This window comes from Plasmodium gaboni, chromosome 13, assembly GCF_001602025.1.
Source record: "Plasmodium gaboni strain SY75 chromosome 13, whole genome shotgun sequence".
In the NCBI taxonomy this organism is placed as follows: Eukaryota; Apicomplexa; class Aconoidasida; order Haemosporida; family Plasmodiidae; genus Plasmodium; species Plasmodium gaboni.
Window position 1 is genome coordinate 462785 of NC_031493.1, and position 18191 is coordinate 480975.

The window sequence follows — 18191 nt, forward strand, 5'->3', positions numbered from 1 at the left end:
TTCATTTATTTTAATTTTTTTCTTTTTTTTATATAAATTAAAAGACGCTTTTTATTTTTTTGTTTAATTTTAATTAATATTTTTCTTTTTTCAAATATTAAAATATTAATATGAATTTTTTGCAATATTAAAATGTATATAAATATATATATATATATATATATATATATAATTATAATAATATGTTAACAAAAAAAAAAAAAAAAGAAAATTTACATATAAAAAAAAATATCAAGTAATTATAAAAAATATATACATATATATATATATATATTTTTTTTTATGTATTCGCTTGAAGTTCGTCCAATATGCATGATGCAACATAATTAAAATGATTCTTCTCTTGGTTTTCCATTTCCATATTTATTTTTTCATTTATAACAGGATCACTTTTTAAAGATAATTTATTAAAATATACTTTTATGTTATTAAACCAATTATTCATAATATTAATATTTTTATCATTTTCTAGTGTTATCGAATAACCAATTTTGTTCCTTCGTCCTACACGACCACATAAATGTATATACTCATTCACATTTTTCGGCTTGTTACATAAAAGAACCATATCTAGATTGTTTATATGAAATCCACGTATAGAATCAAAGGAACTTATTATTATAGGATATTTATTTATATATGCATGTTTATCATCATTAGGAATAGTTTTTAAATCTTTTATATCTTCATAATGCTCACACATATTATTAATATTATCATTATTGTATCTTAAGGATATCTGTAACTTTTCATGTAATAATACAGCGTATATATTATTCATTTCTAAATATTTTTTTAACTGTATTAAGGAATATCCATTTTTTATTAATATTAAAATCTTTTGATTATTAAATGTTTCTATTATTTTATGAATTTCTTTTATTTTATTTTCATATGTTTCATCAGTCATTAAATGATAAAAATGATAAATCGTGTTTGGTAACTTAACTTTTATGACATATTTTTGAAATGCATTTTCTTCATTCAGATAGTAATTCAAATTAAATTTTTGATTATTTTCTATTTCTTCTTGTTCATCATTTATAATATTTTTATTAATATTATCATCAATAAGTTCATTTGAACTGCATAAATTTTTTTCATTTATAGTTTTTTTTTCATTATTGTTATTTGGTATATCAATAAGGTTCGTTAGATTATCCATTTTTATCATACCATCGTTCTCCTTCTTATCCATTAAATTCTTTTTCTCTCTTAATATATAAATTTTTTTCTTTGCATTATTTTTATTTAAACATAATAGTTTAAATATTTTTCTGTGTAGTTCCCTATTTAAGGTACTCGAACAACCAATAAAAATTAAGTTTTTCTTATTTATATACATTAATGTCTCTAGAATAAGATAAGCTGTTTTTCTTTTTATGTTCTTTTTTTTTTTTAATAAACTACGTTTACTTACAGAAGGTAATAATTTATCAATTTCATCATAAAAAATATATTTTATACTTTGTAAGAAATTCTTTAAGCTTTCTTTGTCTAGATTTAACAAATAACTTCGGAAACAAGTGGGTGTACCTATAAGATAGCGTGCACCCTTTACATTAATCATGTGATTTAATTTTCTATTATTATTATTATTATTATTGTTATTTTTTTCATTTATTTTATTTACTTTTTTTACTGTATTTGAATTATCATCTGCATTCAAATTATGATGTTCCAACATATATACCTCATTTTCCTCTATATCCATATTATTAAGACTATCTTTTTTGTTATTATGCATACGATCCCTATCATATTGATTTATTTGTAAATCTTCAATTTTATTTATACATTCTTCTTCCTTATTATTTTGTTTTTCTTTATTTACATTTTTATAATCTTTATCAATGAATAATTTAATTAATGATTCATTTTCATTATTCATAAAGGATAAAATATTTTGTGCTACTTGTACACATAATTCTTTTGATGGACACAATATAAGTACTTTTTCATCCTTCTTCAATTTTGTTTTACATTTATTTTCTATCATTAAATTGGTATATTCTTTTATATCTGATATTTCAGAATATTTTTCACTATATGGTATAAATCGATATTTATTCTGATTGAAATATTTTCTACTTTTATTTTTTGATTCATAAATATTTCTATCTATATAATCATTTTTCATAATATATTCTTCTCTCTCTAGATCTTCTTTAAATATAAATTCACAATTATAAAAAAATTTCAATATCAAATAATATAAACATATAGTTGTTTTACCACTAGATGTTTTAGCATGAACTAATAAATTATTATTTCTTTCTAACAAATAGATAAAATTCTTTTGCATATCACTTAAATATTTAATATCTTTTACATTTTCATCAAAATTACCATGAATATAATTTATTTTATTTTCATCATTTTGTCCCCTTTCAATAAAAACAGTATTTTTAACAAATGTCTGTTTACTATTTGGAAATTCGTTACCTTTCTTTTTTAAATAAATTATATTATAATTCCTTTTTACATCATTATCCAATAATTTAAATAAGCCTTTACTATTATTATTATTATTATAAAAATTTTTTATAAAACAACATCGCATCTGATTCTTACCATTTCCACAAATTTTCAGGGCATATAATATATTTATAAAATAAAGCAAGAAAAAAATAATATATCTGTATGTTTGTTTGTAATTCTTTGTACTAGTCAAATGAAATATGAAAAATATTAACAAAAACAATATTTCATTTATATAATTTCCCATATAACTAGTTTTATGATGAAATTTAAATAAATAAATATATATATATTAAATATATATATATGATTATATTTATATATATATCATAATTGAGTGTGTTTCCATCATATAAATTTTCACTAAAAGATGTTTTATGTTTTATGTTTTATTATTCATTTTTATAGCATCATCGTTCATACGTTTTTGCAAAAAAAGAAAAAGAAAAAAAATTGAATCTTTCTTTCCTAATTCATTATATCACATTAATAAGAGAATATTTACAAAGGAGGAAATATACATATATATATATAATATATTTGTTATGTAAGAGTATATATTTTATGTATAAATATATATTTTTTATATATTTGTTTATACTTTTTACAGATTTTCTTGCAAAATGAAATATGCTAAAAAAAAAAAAATAAAAAAAAAATTATTATATATTATATATATATATATATGTAATTTAAATTTTTCATGAAAGGAGAAAAAAAAAAATCAGGTATTTTTTTATTCATATATAATAATAAAAAACACTCCGACAATAATAGATTTTATATATATATATTTTATATGTATATGTGTGCATATAATATAAACATATACATATAATTTATTATTTATTACATATATATGTTGTTTTTCAAAAAAAAAAAAAAAAAAAATTAATTAAAAACAAAATAAATTTAAATATAGAAAAGCCATTATGATAATTATTAATAATATTTATACCTTAATTATTTTATATTTTACGTTATTTATTTTTATTCTTTTTTTCATTCGTCCTGCTCTTTTGTAGGGTCCATTTGAACTTTTTGCAAATACTGCTTTAATGAAGAAAGTTTACTTTTACTTTCAACAATTTCTTCTTCATTCATATCAATTTCATTATTTATTTTATCTATATATGCATTTGATGAGTTAACCAGTTTACTTTGAAATTTCCACTGTAATTCAACTTTACGTAAATCTAATATGATATTATTAATTTGTTCATTTAAATAATTATATTCATTTTTTAATATTGTAGACATAAAATTAATTTTTTTACTATCTATTTGATTTTTAAATTTTTGAAAATATATTAATATATTATATGTTTCCATTTTAGCAAATTCTTTGATTTCTTCTTTTAAACCTTTCCACTGTTCACTACTTAAACGTGTTAATATGAAAGGTATATCATCTTCTTCATCATATTGATTATTGGTATTATTTTCTTTTTGTTCATTACATAAATGTTTTGTTTTATTATTATTTTTAATATTGTTTTTATTATTATTATTGTCAATGTGATACATAAGATCAGTATTCATATTTTCCATATTATACATACTACTGTCACCATAATTGCTTCCAATATTATATATTTTATCACTACTAATATTATCTGTATTATTACTTTGTTTGTTTCTGTTTTTTTTTATTATTATGTAACTAGATAATGTAGGGGCAAACAAAGTATAAATACACAGGAAACGTATGAAAATCAAATGAGGTAATATAATAACAAAAAAATATAAGGTACTATATTTTAAATATATTTCCATTTTTACCATACCTATTAATATTAAAAATGAATAAATCACATGCTCATATATTGTTACATTTTCATAATTATCTATACCGTAATAAAAGAAATAATGAAAAATAATAAAATGAAAACATACAAATAATAATAATAAGACACTTTTTAATATCTGCTTTCTATTATAATACAAAGCTTCATATATAACTTCATTTTTGACGTACTTGCATAAATAAAAAAACATATTCATAATACTTAAAAACAGAAACACATAAAAAATATTAATCATAATAGAATAAAAGGAAATGGTATTTATATGAATATCAAAATAACTATCTAATAATATTTCATTATAATAAGAAATTCTATTTATATTTATAAATAAAGCTAGCCAAAATATGACTATTAATATATGTAGTATAAAAATAAACAACTTTATAATATCACATTCAAAAAGATACGTAAGATATATTTTCAATTTAAGTAACAAACTTAAATTATATTTTGTTGTCTTATTATTTATATCTACATTGGAATAAAAATTATCAGGATGATAGTTCATGTTAGAAATATAATTATTGTTTAAAGTAAAATTGTTTTCATTATAATAAGGACCATAATAATTTATCTCCTCATTATTCATGTTATTATCTTTGTATTTATCGAACATAATATTATCACTATAAATATAGCTATTACTATTATGATTATTATGAATATTATTATTATGAATAATATGATTATTTATATTTACCACATTGAAATTATTTGTATTGTCCATATTTTGTAAATTCCTTGTATTATTATCACTTCTGTAATTAAAATTCTCCATTTGTGTATTCATAATATGTGTCATATTACTATTATTGGAATAAGTAGTACCTTTTAAGGAACTAATACAGATGTTATAAAAATAAAAAAAATTTGTATAATAATACTTATATATAACTATTAATAAAGATAATAATATAATAAGATAGAGAATATTTACGACCACACCAATAATCTGATATATATTAAAAGAATTAAAATATAAATGATCAAAATGTATATATTTTGATATATAACCAGTAGAAGTAAAATGAAAATTTATTTTTACTAATATATTATGATGATCATCTACATCAGATAAAATAAATGATATTTCCAATTCTTTTATAGAATCATCAATAAGTGATAAAATATCATTTAAATTATTTTTCAATATATTATTTTCATTTCTTATATATGTATAACATTTATTTTGTCTATTATTACATATTATATTATTATTATTACTGTATATATTATCACTTATATTTATTTCTTCTCTTGATGTCATACGTACATATATTTTACCATATAATAAGTCATATAGTTCTATCCATTTATATGAATTATGATATATAGCATTGTTACCAAATAAATCTGTACCATTTTCTAAATATAAAGTAAAACAATTTTTTATCCATTCTATAATATCATTTTTGTTTTTTATTTTATGGAAATTTAAATATTCATTCTTAATATTGATATTCAAACTTTTATTTTCGTGATAAAATTTCATATTGGTAAATAATTTATCACGACTCAAGAAACTTACATTTTCAATTTGATATTTTAACAAATTTTCTGTTTCACTTATTTTTTTAAAATTATTTATAATGAATAAACTACAAAATATTAATAAGCTTATACAAATATAGAAATAACAAATAAATTTCTCATTTTTTTTATTCTTCGTTTTTTTATTATATTCCTTTAAAATATATTTTTTCACATTATAAGAAAAAGGTAAAAATCTATTTCTCAAGTTAAAAAATATATTTATAAATTTTTCAATATTGAATATATTTTCTTCATTTTCCTCCATCATATTTGAATAATAAGCCTCTTTATTAGTATTCGATTTTTTCCCTAATTTTATGATATCTTTATAATTTATTTCTTTATCTATATTGTCTACATTTATTTCACCTTCACTTGAATCATTTAAAGAAAAATTGTAACATTCGCTTCCATCTTCTTCGTTCATATATTCAACATTTCTAATATTATTTTCTTCTGAATTATCATATGAATTCTTTGAAGTATTACCATTATTCTTTTTTATTGAATCTTCTTTTAAATCTGGTATGTGTAATTCTTTGCTACGTTTGGATTTACTATTGCCATGTTCCTCGGAATTGTATACAACTGAATTATTATTGTGTATGTTTTTATGATGACTCTTATTATTGTATATGTTTTTATTGTAACCGTTTATATTCTGCATATTTTCGTCTCCTATATTTTCATCATCTATATTTTCATTGGGTGTTTCACCGTGTTTCTCATTTTCATTTTTTTCTATTTTTTCTATTTTATCTATTTTATCTGTTTTTATTTCGTTTTGGCTTCTTTCTTCATTACATATATTAGTTTCTACCGTTCGTTCACTTTTATTATACTCATTATTTTTATTGTAAATTGACTTTCTTTTCTTATATGCTTGAATTTTTATTCCTCTTTCCGTGTTATTATCTTTACTTAATATTCTGTTATCTTTAAAATGACACATATACCATTTGTACATTTTCTTACTTCTTTTAATATAAGATTTTATGGCCAAAAAAAAGATATAAGAAAAAATAATGGTGAATATAAAAAAAAGTGTTGGGATGAAATAAAAATAAGATAAATTATTTCCCTCTGTATTTATTATTGATGATATATTAAATCCTTGAAAGTTTGCAAAAACTAAACATATATTTAAAATAAAAACATAAATCATATTACAATTTTCATTTTCAGAAATATTAAAGACCTCATAACGATAAATTGAAACGATACTTAAATATATAAAAACAACCATTAATATAATAGAGCAAGGATATAAGAAATCCTTTTTAATATTCTTCTCAACATTATTATATTTTTTTATTAACAAACCGTAATTTTTTATAATTAAATAATATGAAAATATAAATGTTATGAAACATGTAAATATAAAAATGTATTTTGTCCATTCTATATACAAAATAACTCGTTCCATATCATAAAACATATTTACAATACTATCTGAGTTTGCATTGGCATATAAGGAATCTATTTTATATTTCCCATTTTCATATGTAGCATTTAAAGTGGGTATCTTATATTGAAACAGAAGATGAATGCCTAGGCTTAACATATTTAATAAGACGCACACTAAAAAGGGAAATATATAAAGGTAAATATATATATATATATATATATATATATATTATATATTTATTTATTTATTTGTTTGTTTTATTTTACATTTTTGTAAATTACCTATGGTCATAAATTTACAACTATACGTTTTCACATACAAATTAAAACCGACCAGGAGATATTTTCTCACATCTTTTAATATATACATAATAAAAATACAAAGAAATACAAAAAAAGAAACTATGAAACATAAATTCATTTGATTACATGAGGCTGACAATGTAGATATTTCTTTATATATTTTAGTATTAGGTAAGAAAGAAAATTTTAGAGCATTATAAGATATAAGATTTAATATAGGATTATATAATAAATAATCTAATGTAACTGTAGCTATATTATAATTTGTTAATATAACAGCTGGTATAAAATATGGATACGTTGTTGTATAAAAACTATCCTGAGATAACATTTCTTGAATTTTATTATAATCATTTTCACATATTATTTGATATAATCCTCCAATCTTTTTATATGACTTTTCATATGAAAAGTTATAATTCCATTTTTTATCAAAATAAGGATAACTAATATTTTGATTATTTTCTATTTCTTTTAAAAAATTAGTATCTGAATATATTTCATATAATTTTTTTTTATTATAAAAATTTTTTATTAACGACTCATTGCTATTATTATCATCATTATTATTATTATTGTTATATAATCTCATAGTTATTCTCCAACAATTTCCAAATATAATATTATTATTGAAATATTTTTCATAAGATACATTTTTTGCGAACTCATTTTTTATCCATGAAGCTAATTCAAATTTATTATTTATATTTTTAAATGTAGTATAATCCTTTTTTCTAGATTCATATGAATAATCACTATTAGTATTTTTTATATTATCACTCAATGATTTGTAAAAAGTTTCAGAATAAAATTTAGATTCATTTATATTATTAGATAAATCATTTTGAAAATTTCTTACATTTACTATATTATATGAAAAACTGTAAAGTACCAAAAACCATAGAATTATTAATAAAATATCAATATTTATTAATTTAAAAAATTTCCTTTCCTCTTTTATATTATCACCCAATAAAGCTACATCAATATATTCTTTTTTCTTCTCTTGTGCTTCTGTATATTTAAATAAAATATTAGAATACACTTTTAAATATTTAATATTATTTTCATTTGATATAGGTTCTTTATCTATATACACCATTTTCGATTCATATTCTTTTTATATTCTTAGCATATATATTGCATTTTATATATATATTTATTTATTTATTATTTGTCTATATTTTTTTTTTTTTTTTTGGTGAGGTGTTAGGGGAGCTGAGAAATTTGGATCTATATAGGTGTAACTTTAACAAATTACGATAATATCATACTGATATAATATAAATATATATATAATATAATATTATATAATATTTTATGAATGTAATTATTTAAAAGATATTATCATTTTTATGGTAATTATTTTTACGTCATATTATTGAATTTTCAATGCACATGTGTATATATTTTTTTTTATTATATACTTATCAATTGTGTAAGCATTATATATTTTTAAAAATATAATATTCTGTTTGTATTATTACATTATATATTTTACTCAAAAAAAAAAAAAAATTAATTATATATATAATATATACGAATAGTTACATATTCGTATATGTAACCTTATTTTCAAACTGTGTATCTTTTATATATTTTATTCTGTTTTATTTTTTTATTATGAATTAGAAAAAAAGAAATTGTTATCTCTTTTGTAATTGACAAATAATAATAAAAAAATAATAATACCTAAGTACATGTAATAGACAAACAACTTCTATGTCAACAAGAAATATATAAGAAATATTTATGTTATTTTGTGTTCATTAAATATATATGTGCATATAATATAAAATATATGTATGCACATTTATGCATAAAAAAAAAAAATACATATATGTATATGTATATATATATATATATATATATAATACTTTAAAAAATAAAATTTAATGAAATAGATACAGTACTATATATAATATGGTAAAACAAATTATCACACATTACAAAAAAAAAAAAAAAAAAAATACACATATATATATATATATATATATATATATTATTGTCCACTCATGGTTGTTTTCTTTTTTCTTATTTCATTTTTTAATATTTATACAAAATAAGTTTAACAAGAATATAGATTCGGATTTGTAACCCTAATATTAGATAACAAATCTATATTTTTTATTACATCCTTTTTATCAAAATTTGAAAAATTCTCAGGTTTGTTATTATTGTCATACCATGATGTATGAAAATTTTTATCTACCACATTTGCAAAATGTAAATATTTTGTTTGTTCCCTATTTAATATGTATTGTATATATTCTGAATATTCATCTTTATTATTAATATTATGTAAAGATTTTATATGATATAATATAAGTTGTTTTTGCATAGGTGTTAAAAAAAATTTAAATAAATCAATTAATACAATTAATTCTTTATTATTACATGTACCTTTCATTACATTAAAAAATAGTATATCAAACCATATACTTGGATTTAAAGAATAAATCATTTCATTATTATTACATTTATTAATATTATCATCACATTTCAAATAACAATATTCACATATATCTTCTATTTCAAAATATGTATCATCAAATAAAATTTTTTCTACAGATATATAATCATAATCTTTTGTGTAACAGCTTTTTTCAAAAATTTTTTTTTGTTTATTTAAATGAAAATGGCTAAGTTCATAATTAAGCATACCATTAATATTATTATTATGATGATGGTGATGATTAGTATTATTCATTAAAATATCATCATATATTAGATTTTTTATATTTTTATTTTCATTTAGTTCCATCACATTTTTTATATTATCATCGTCATACATATTATTAAATAGGATATTTCGATTTTCATTTTTGTCTTTCATTAATGTTAAATTAGTTATAAAAGGAGATGAATTTTTAGATAAAACGATTGCTAATAATTTGGAAGCAAACATAATTTGTTTATTCATACATAATGATATTACTTTAATTTTTAATATTTCTTTTATAAGTTCATATATTCTTTCAATATCGTCATTATTTATATTTATTTCGATATTATTATTATTATTATTATTATATGTTATATCATCTTTGATATAAAAATTACCAAACATATCTTTAGCTTTTACAACAGCATAGTTTTTTTTATTTTTTAATTTCTCATATAATATTATATATAAATTTATAGCTTCATTTCTATATTTGATATTTTTTTCATTTAAATATTTCTGTTCAAAATTTATAAAATCAGATAAACATATTTTCTTGTTAATTATATTATTATTATTACAACTATTTTGTTTTAATGATACGGTTGAATAATATGTAATTAAATCTTTACAACCTATATATTCTTTCATTTGTGCTAACTTTAATATTATATATAAATCTAAATTTGGAATATATTTATTACTATTTGTATGTAATATTTTTAAACATTCTTCTGCTAGTTCTATGGCTTTATAAACATTTCCATTTTTCTTCAAACATTCTGCTAATAAACATTTATTTTGTACTAACATAAAAATTGGTATTTTTCCTTTAGTACAATATTGTAATGATAAATTATAATATTTTATTGCCTTTGCAAATTTATTTAAAGACATTAATATATTACCTAACATTATTAATGAAAATATATATATATAATCAAAACACATATCATTTAATCTACTTGAAAGAATATGATAACATTTTTTTGAATAGTTTAATGCATTTATTAAATATTTTCTTTTTAAATCTATTATATTTTTATTATATATTACATTTCTATTATCATATTTATAATAACAATCGTTGTCATCTTCTAGATCTGTACTATTCTTTTTTTTTTTTATACTTTCTGCTTCGACAGTATTTGCCTTATCATAATAATATTGCATTAATAATATATTACACCATAATGTATTTATATTATATTCGCCATCATAATATTTACTAAATTGTATTATTAATTTATAAATTAATAAAGCATCTTGGATTTTTTCCTCTTTTAATTTACATTGAAATGTTAAAATAAGTATATCTCTTTTTATCGATCCAATAGTTGGAATATTATTATAAATATAATAACATAACTTTAGACACTTTTCTATATATCCATGCTCAAAATGTATATATGCCAAATGAAGAAATATTTTAGCTAATTTTAATACATTTTTATTTATATTAAAATTTAGTAATAAATAAATTGCTTTTTTTGATCTTACATAATTTATACATTTCATTTTTTCATTAAGAATACAATAAGGATGACAAGGTATATTATATTCATATATATAACTTTTTATTTTACTACATGTACCAACAGAACATATATTATGAATACTTAAAAAATTGCTCATTTGAATACCAATTATATCTATAATGTTTTCTTTTAAATTATTTTTTATTTTAAACTTTTCTTGCAATAAAATATTTGAATATAACTTTTCAATATTTTTGTAGTACCATGTACAATATAACGGCAAACAGTTCGTAGATCTTGGATAAAATAAAGAAAAATGTTTTCTTTCAAAATCAATTTGTTTTCCATAATTATTAGAGTTATCAAACCTATGGTTCTCTTTTATTTTAAATGTATTCATTTTTTTATTGTTTTCATTATGTTCATATTTATTAGGATAATATTTGTTTATGCTATCACCTATTTGTGATAGTATATTATCATCTATCATATCTTCTAATAATAAATATACATTTTTCCTATTTGTTTGATTATTTTTATTATTTGAAAAATTATTCCCTTCAAATGATTTTTCATCATGAGAATTATAAATTTTATTATTTATGTTCTCATAGTCATATATTTTATTTATATCACTGTTAAATGATGAACAATTTAAATTGTTTTTATATTTATATTTATTAGCTTTGTTAACTAAATGATTCATGTTATTATAGTTATCATTTACATTATTATTTTCTACGAAATTATTTACATTTAAATTTATATTCGATGGAAAAATATTTTTTAAACTATATATATTTGGAAAAAAAGTTACATCTTTTTTGGTAGAAAAATTAGACATATCATTCAAAGTTAAAGGTAATTTAATTTTATAATTTTGTTTACATTCATTTGTAAAAGATATACCCATATGATATTCTATACAAAGGAGCAATCCGTATATTTCTATATCTTTTATATTTATATATTCACTCAAATTGATATTATATTTTTTAATACAATCAGGTATTAATATATTATTCCAAAATGTTAAAGACTCAAAAGTATTAATATTTAATGTTAAATTTATTAAACGTATTAATATTTTATGAGGTGTTAATTCAGGGAAATAGTTCCAATCAGATATACATTTTTTACATAAGCATGAAAAAATCATTTTCTCTTTTTTATTTGTATATTGACAACATGCATTATTACCATTAATGAGATTATAATGATCGTTATGTTTTATATATGTATTACTATACAAGTAATTCTGCCTATTATTATCATTACTATCACTATTATCATTATTATCATTATTATCATTATCATTGTTATTATTAATTTCATTATTACTACATGTTGTGGATACATAATTATCCATATAATTATTCATACCATGATCCTTTCTTTTTGTTACATTATTAAATTCTTGATTTGATATATTCCTTGTTATATTTCCATTTTTTAAATGTTTTATTATAAATGAATGTATGTGTTCATAATAAATACACTTTAAAGTACGAGCAATAAGTTCCCTACATACCATTTCTGACAAATAATCAGGTATATTTTTTTTTAATAAATAACCTAACTTATTTATATTTATTCCATGAGAATGATATACCTGTGTTATATCATAACTATCTGAAAAATTTAATAAAAAATTAGATATTTTGGGGATGATATAATTATCAATATTATTAATACATTCTTTTGTTGCTTCTTTTATTTTATCTATATTATTATTATTATGACTTTTATATTCATCATATTTTATATTTATTGCTTTAGTAGTATTACATAGTGGTTTTTCATAATAATATTTTATAAATTCATATCTTAATCTTGTAATATAATTTTCCTTATCCATATTCAAAAGTAGAAAAGGAGGTAATATTTCTTCTGTTCCTCTTATAAAATATAAATTATCAATTACTGATTTATATATTTTTACATTATTTTTATTTTTTAATATATTCAATTCAAAATAATTAGAAATGCCAATAGGCAAAATACAACAATCATAATTCATATAATGACTCATTTGTTTTAATTGATCTGAAAATTCCAAGTCATATTTTTCTATTTCTAGCATTATTCTTCCATAAAATTGTTCATTTGGTTTATATTTTTTTTTTTTTATAGAGTTCAATTTATTTGTACTTAACATATTTATATCATTTTTGTCTACACATGTATTACTATTTATTATATCCATATAATTATCACAGTATTCATTATTTGTAAAATTATAATTTTCTCTTTTATCATTCATTTTATTTGATGCACCATCCAATAAATTACTTGAAAGTAATATATCTTCGTCAATCATATAATCATTCATATCAATGTGTTGATATATATCTTTTATTATATCTATTGGCATATATTGCTCATTTAAAGGGATTAATGGTTCTGCTATTATTCGCATACCCATAAAATCAATTTGGTTAGCTATAGGTAAACAAAAGTTAGATTTTCTTTTTAAATTATATATACAATCACATAAAACCATTTTACCTTTTAAATCATTACTATATATTTTTCGTGCAGTATTATAATTTATATTATCTTTTGTACTTCCTAGAACTATAGTAAACACTATACTATCAAATAAAAATATTAAATCATCTTCAAATTTAGGTTTATATATTTTATAAATATAGGGATAATTCTCTTTATTTATTTGAACAAAACATTTTTTTAAATAATTATTTAATTCATTATCTTCTATATTTTGTAGAAATAACGAATATACTAAACCACATGCTCCTATATTACTTGAAGCATGAAATAATTCTAATTCATTAAAAAATTCTTTTTCTCTTTCTCCTTCGGATTTTTCATCATACATATAATCACTCAAGGCCCAAATATTACGAAATGCAAAATTTATTCTATCATGCCAATTAGAACTTAAATAAGAGAGTTCATTTTTACATAGGCTGTTATATAATGGATGACTTATATCTAATTGGTAACTTCTGGTAGGTTTTATATTTTCCATTAAATTTTTATATATCTTTATTTTGTAATCAACCGAATTGGATTCTATGTCATCATCACAATTATCATTATTATTATTATTATTATTAAGATTATTGTTTGATAATATTTTGTTGGATGCTGCAAAACTACAGGACATATTCTCTTCCGTTTTATTACTACTAATTTTAGTACTGTTATCACTATAATTTTGATCATTTTTTTTTTTTTTTTTCTTTTTAATAACTTTTTTTTTTTCTTTTTCATTTTTTACATTATCATATTTATCCTTTAAAATACTATCATCATCTTTCATTTTACCTAATAATTCTTGAATATATGGAGCTTCTGATTTATTTATTTTAAAAACATAATTTTTTTTTAATAGGTCATTACTATCTGAATTACTTCTACATATACTCCCATTATTTACATTTATTGTTTTTTCATTCTTAATAACTTTTGTACTTTTTATATTATTATTGATATTTTTAGTATTATGTATACTTTTTGGAAGTTCTTTTTTCTTGTTTTGTATGGGAGCTTTTTTTATATTTTCTTCATTATTTTTTTTTAATACCGTTTCTTTATTGCTATTGTTTTTAATCATCATTCTAACATTCAATCCATTATTATCTTTTATTATTGTACTTTTTTTTTTCCTAAATAACATATTTCTAAAGTTTTGATAACTAAACCATGTAATAGATTTAAGAATTATCCTTTTTATATTATTATATGGTGATTGTTTCTTTTGAAAATATTGTTTTGGAATCCCTTTGTGTCTATATTTTGAATACTTTGCATATTTTACATTTAACATATTTTTTGCATTATTTACACCTACATTTGATTTCATATTATTATATGTTTTATTTCCCTCCTTGTTATTCCTCAAGTAATTATTTAAATTGTTGGTGTTATACATTAATGATGGATCTACATTTTTATTTATTATACTATGTTTTCTATTTTTGCTTTTTAACGCAGACAGTTTTTTCTGTAGTGTAGTCATTTTTATTTGGTTTTTTTTTTTAATATATTACCTTTATATATGAGCATAATAACTATAATTTTTAAAAAAATTAATAATAATAATAAGGTAATATTAGACACCAGTTAAAACATCTAAAAAAAAAAAGAAAAAAAAAAAAGAAAAAAATGTTTTTTTAAAAATATAATACTATACAGATATGTTATGTCAACGTAATTAAAGAATGTATTTTATCTTTTTATTTCTTTTTGTTAATATTATTTGTTTTATAAGTTAAAAAAAAAAAAAAAAAAAAAAAGATAATTGAATGATTTTAATATACATGTATCTACATAAGATAACTGAATTAAAAAAAAAAAAAAACATCATAACAATATATAAATATGAATATTTATTTTTATTTTTGCTTCTTTTAATTCATAATTAAAAATCAAATGTAAGTGATTAACCTATAAGTTTTTGTTATATACAAGAAAGTAAGGCTTGACAACAAAAGGAAAAAAAAATATATTATAGAAAAAAAAAACATATAAAAAGTGCATATTCATATATCTACTAAACAAGTAACATCACATATATAATCTAATTATTCTTTATGATAAAACAACATATATATTAGAGATATATGAAAATAGACAAATATGTATATATTTATATATATATGTAATACATTTATATACAAAAGAAATACATATATTCATGTAATCAATCTTTCACATATATGCAATATGAAATATTCTGTTTAAAATATATAAAAAAGAAAAAAAAAAAAAAAATTAGTTCCTGTTTTACAAATATATACATTTATACATACATTAAATTTATACATTTTATAAATAAAAAAAAAAAAAAAAAAAAAAAAAAAGAAGAAAGTATCTCCATAAGAAAATATATATTTTCTTATTTTTAATAATGTATCATTTTATTTAAATTTTTATATTCTTCATGATTTGGATTTTATTCTGCAATGTAGTGCTTGTTGTATTTTATGGTGGCAAATATATTCCCTTTATGTCCTTTCATATTATTATATGATAAAAATGTATTAAATTAGTATATTCCCTTTTTCTCTATAAATGGATATGCATTTATTTTTTTTACAATCTTCTTCCTATAAAATATGTATTATTATAAAAATATATATAATTACATATTTTGATGAACATATATATATATATATATATATATATATATATATATTTATTTTTTTCATAAGTTATATTAGTGTTATATTTTTTCTTATTTTAATAAATCTTTAAAAAAAGTATAAAAAAATTTTAATATATAAAAAAAAATATATTAGAAAAATTAAATATTGTATAAGGAATTAAGATATATATCTATATAATAAAAAAAAAATACATGTTAATATATATATATATATATATATGTTCATACCTTTTTGTATTATAAGGAGAATTCTTCATCTATGTATAACTTTGTCAAAATTTTAGACAATTTATTTATAGGCAAACCCATAACATTATAATAACAACCATCTATTTTTTTTATAAACTGGGATCCCACACCTTGTATAGAATATGCCCCTGCCTTATCATATGGTTCCTTAGTATTTATATACTGTAAAATATCTTGTTCCATTAAGTCATCAAAATGTACCTGTGTTTTTTCAATAAAAGTTATGGGTATTTTTTTTTTATATAGAAATATACATACAGCAGTAAATACGCTATGAACATTTGATGATAATTTTTTTAAAATATCATGTGCATGTTTTTTATTTACTGGCTTTTCTATTATTTCATTATTTAGAGTTACAATAGTATCACAAGATATTATTATTTTAGGTAATGGTTCAAACTTACTATTTATATTCATTATTTCATATTTATTATAATCATTTGAATGGTTACTATTTTTTTCTCTCTTTACTTTGATATTTAAATCATTTATATCATTCGCAGTTATATCTTCAGTTTCTGTATTATAAGAAAACCATACATTTTCAACAACATTCAAACCTTTTTTTAATGCATTTTCTTTAACATAATCTTCAGCACAAGAAAATATACTCTTATCTAAATTTTCTTCAAAACCTGATTCACAAATATATAAATTTTTTATACCCATTAACTTCATTAATTCAATTCTTCGGGGCGATTTACTAGCCAAAAGAACCCAACATCTATCCTCATTGTTAAACAAATCTCCCGATCCAATAATATGAGAATAATCCTTCATATTTCAAAAGATACAAGATAAATTCTTTCTACTGTTCAAAAAAAAAAAAAAAAAAAAAAAAATAGAGAGATCTATTATATATGTAAAATAATATTACATAATTCTATTTATATTTAGTATTATAAATATTTGCTCTTCATTTATTTTTTACAAACAAATAAAATAAAATAAACATAAAAATAAAAAAAAAATAAAAAGTAAACTGACAAAATAAATATTATATATATATAGCATATATATATAGTATGTATTATATATTAAAAAATACGACATTTAAAAAATATTTTGAAATATATAATTATATATATTTTTAGAATACAATCTTTTACTTATTTCTTTTTATATAA

The 18191-nt window shown here is 18.7% G+C and overlaps 4 protein-coding genes across 4 annotated transcripts; all 4 read right to left on the bottom strand.

Moving 5' to 3' along the window:
* Positions 1-280: 280 nt before the first annotated feature.
* On the bottom strand, positions 281-2728 carry PGSY75_1313400 (putative DEAD box helicase; the record flags this gene model as incomplete). Its single annotated transcript, XM_018787198.1, has 1 exon — positions 281-2728. One exon carries the CDS (start codon positions 2726-2728, stop codon positions 281-283), a length of 2448 nt encoding a protein of 815 aa, XP_018639940.1.
* A 755-nt stretch (positions 2729-3483) lies between these two features.
* PGSY75_1313500 (putative membrane protein) lies at positions 3484-8634 on the bottom strand (the record flags this gene model as incomplete). The annotated part of the gene is made up of 2 exons (XM_018787199.1): positions 3484-7403; positions 7512-8634. The coding sequence occupies 2 exons, from the start codon at positions 8632-8634 to the stop codon at positions 3484-3486; spliced, it is 5043 nt and encodes a 1680-aa protein (XP_018639941.1).
* A 966-nt stretch (positions 8635-9600) lies between these two features.
* PGSY75_1313600 (hypothetical protein) lies at positions 9601-15663 on the bottom strand (the record flags this gene model as incomplete). The annotated part of the gene is made up of 1 exon (XM_018787200.1): positions 9601-15663. One exon carries the CDS (start codon positions 15661-15663, stop codon positions 9601-9603), a length of 6063 nt encoding a protein of 2020 aa, XP_018639942.1.
* A 1386-nt stretch (positions 15664-17049) lies between these two features.
* PGSY75_1313700 (septum formation protein MAF-like protein) lies at positions 17050-17844 on the bottom strand (the record flags this gene model as incomplete). Its single annotated transcript, XM_018787201.1, has 1 exon — positions 17050-17844. The coding sequence occupies one exon, from the start codon at positions 17842-17844 to the stop codon at positions 17050-17052; it is 795 nt and encodes a 264-aa protein (XP_018639943.1).
* Positions 17845-18191: the final 347 nt, after the last annotated feature.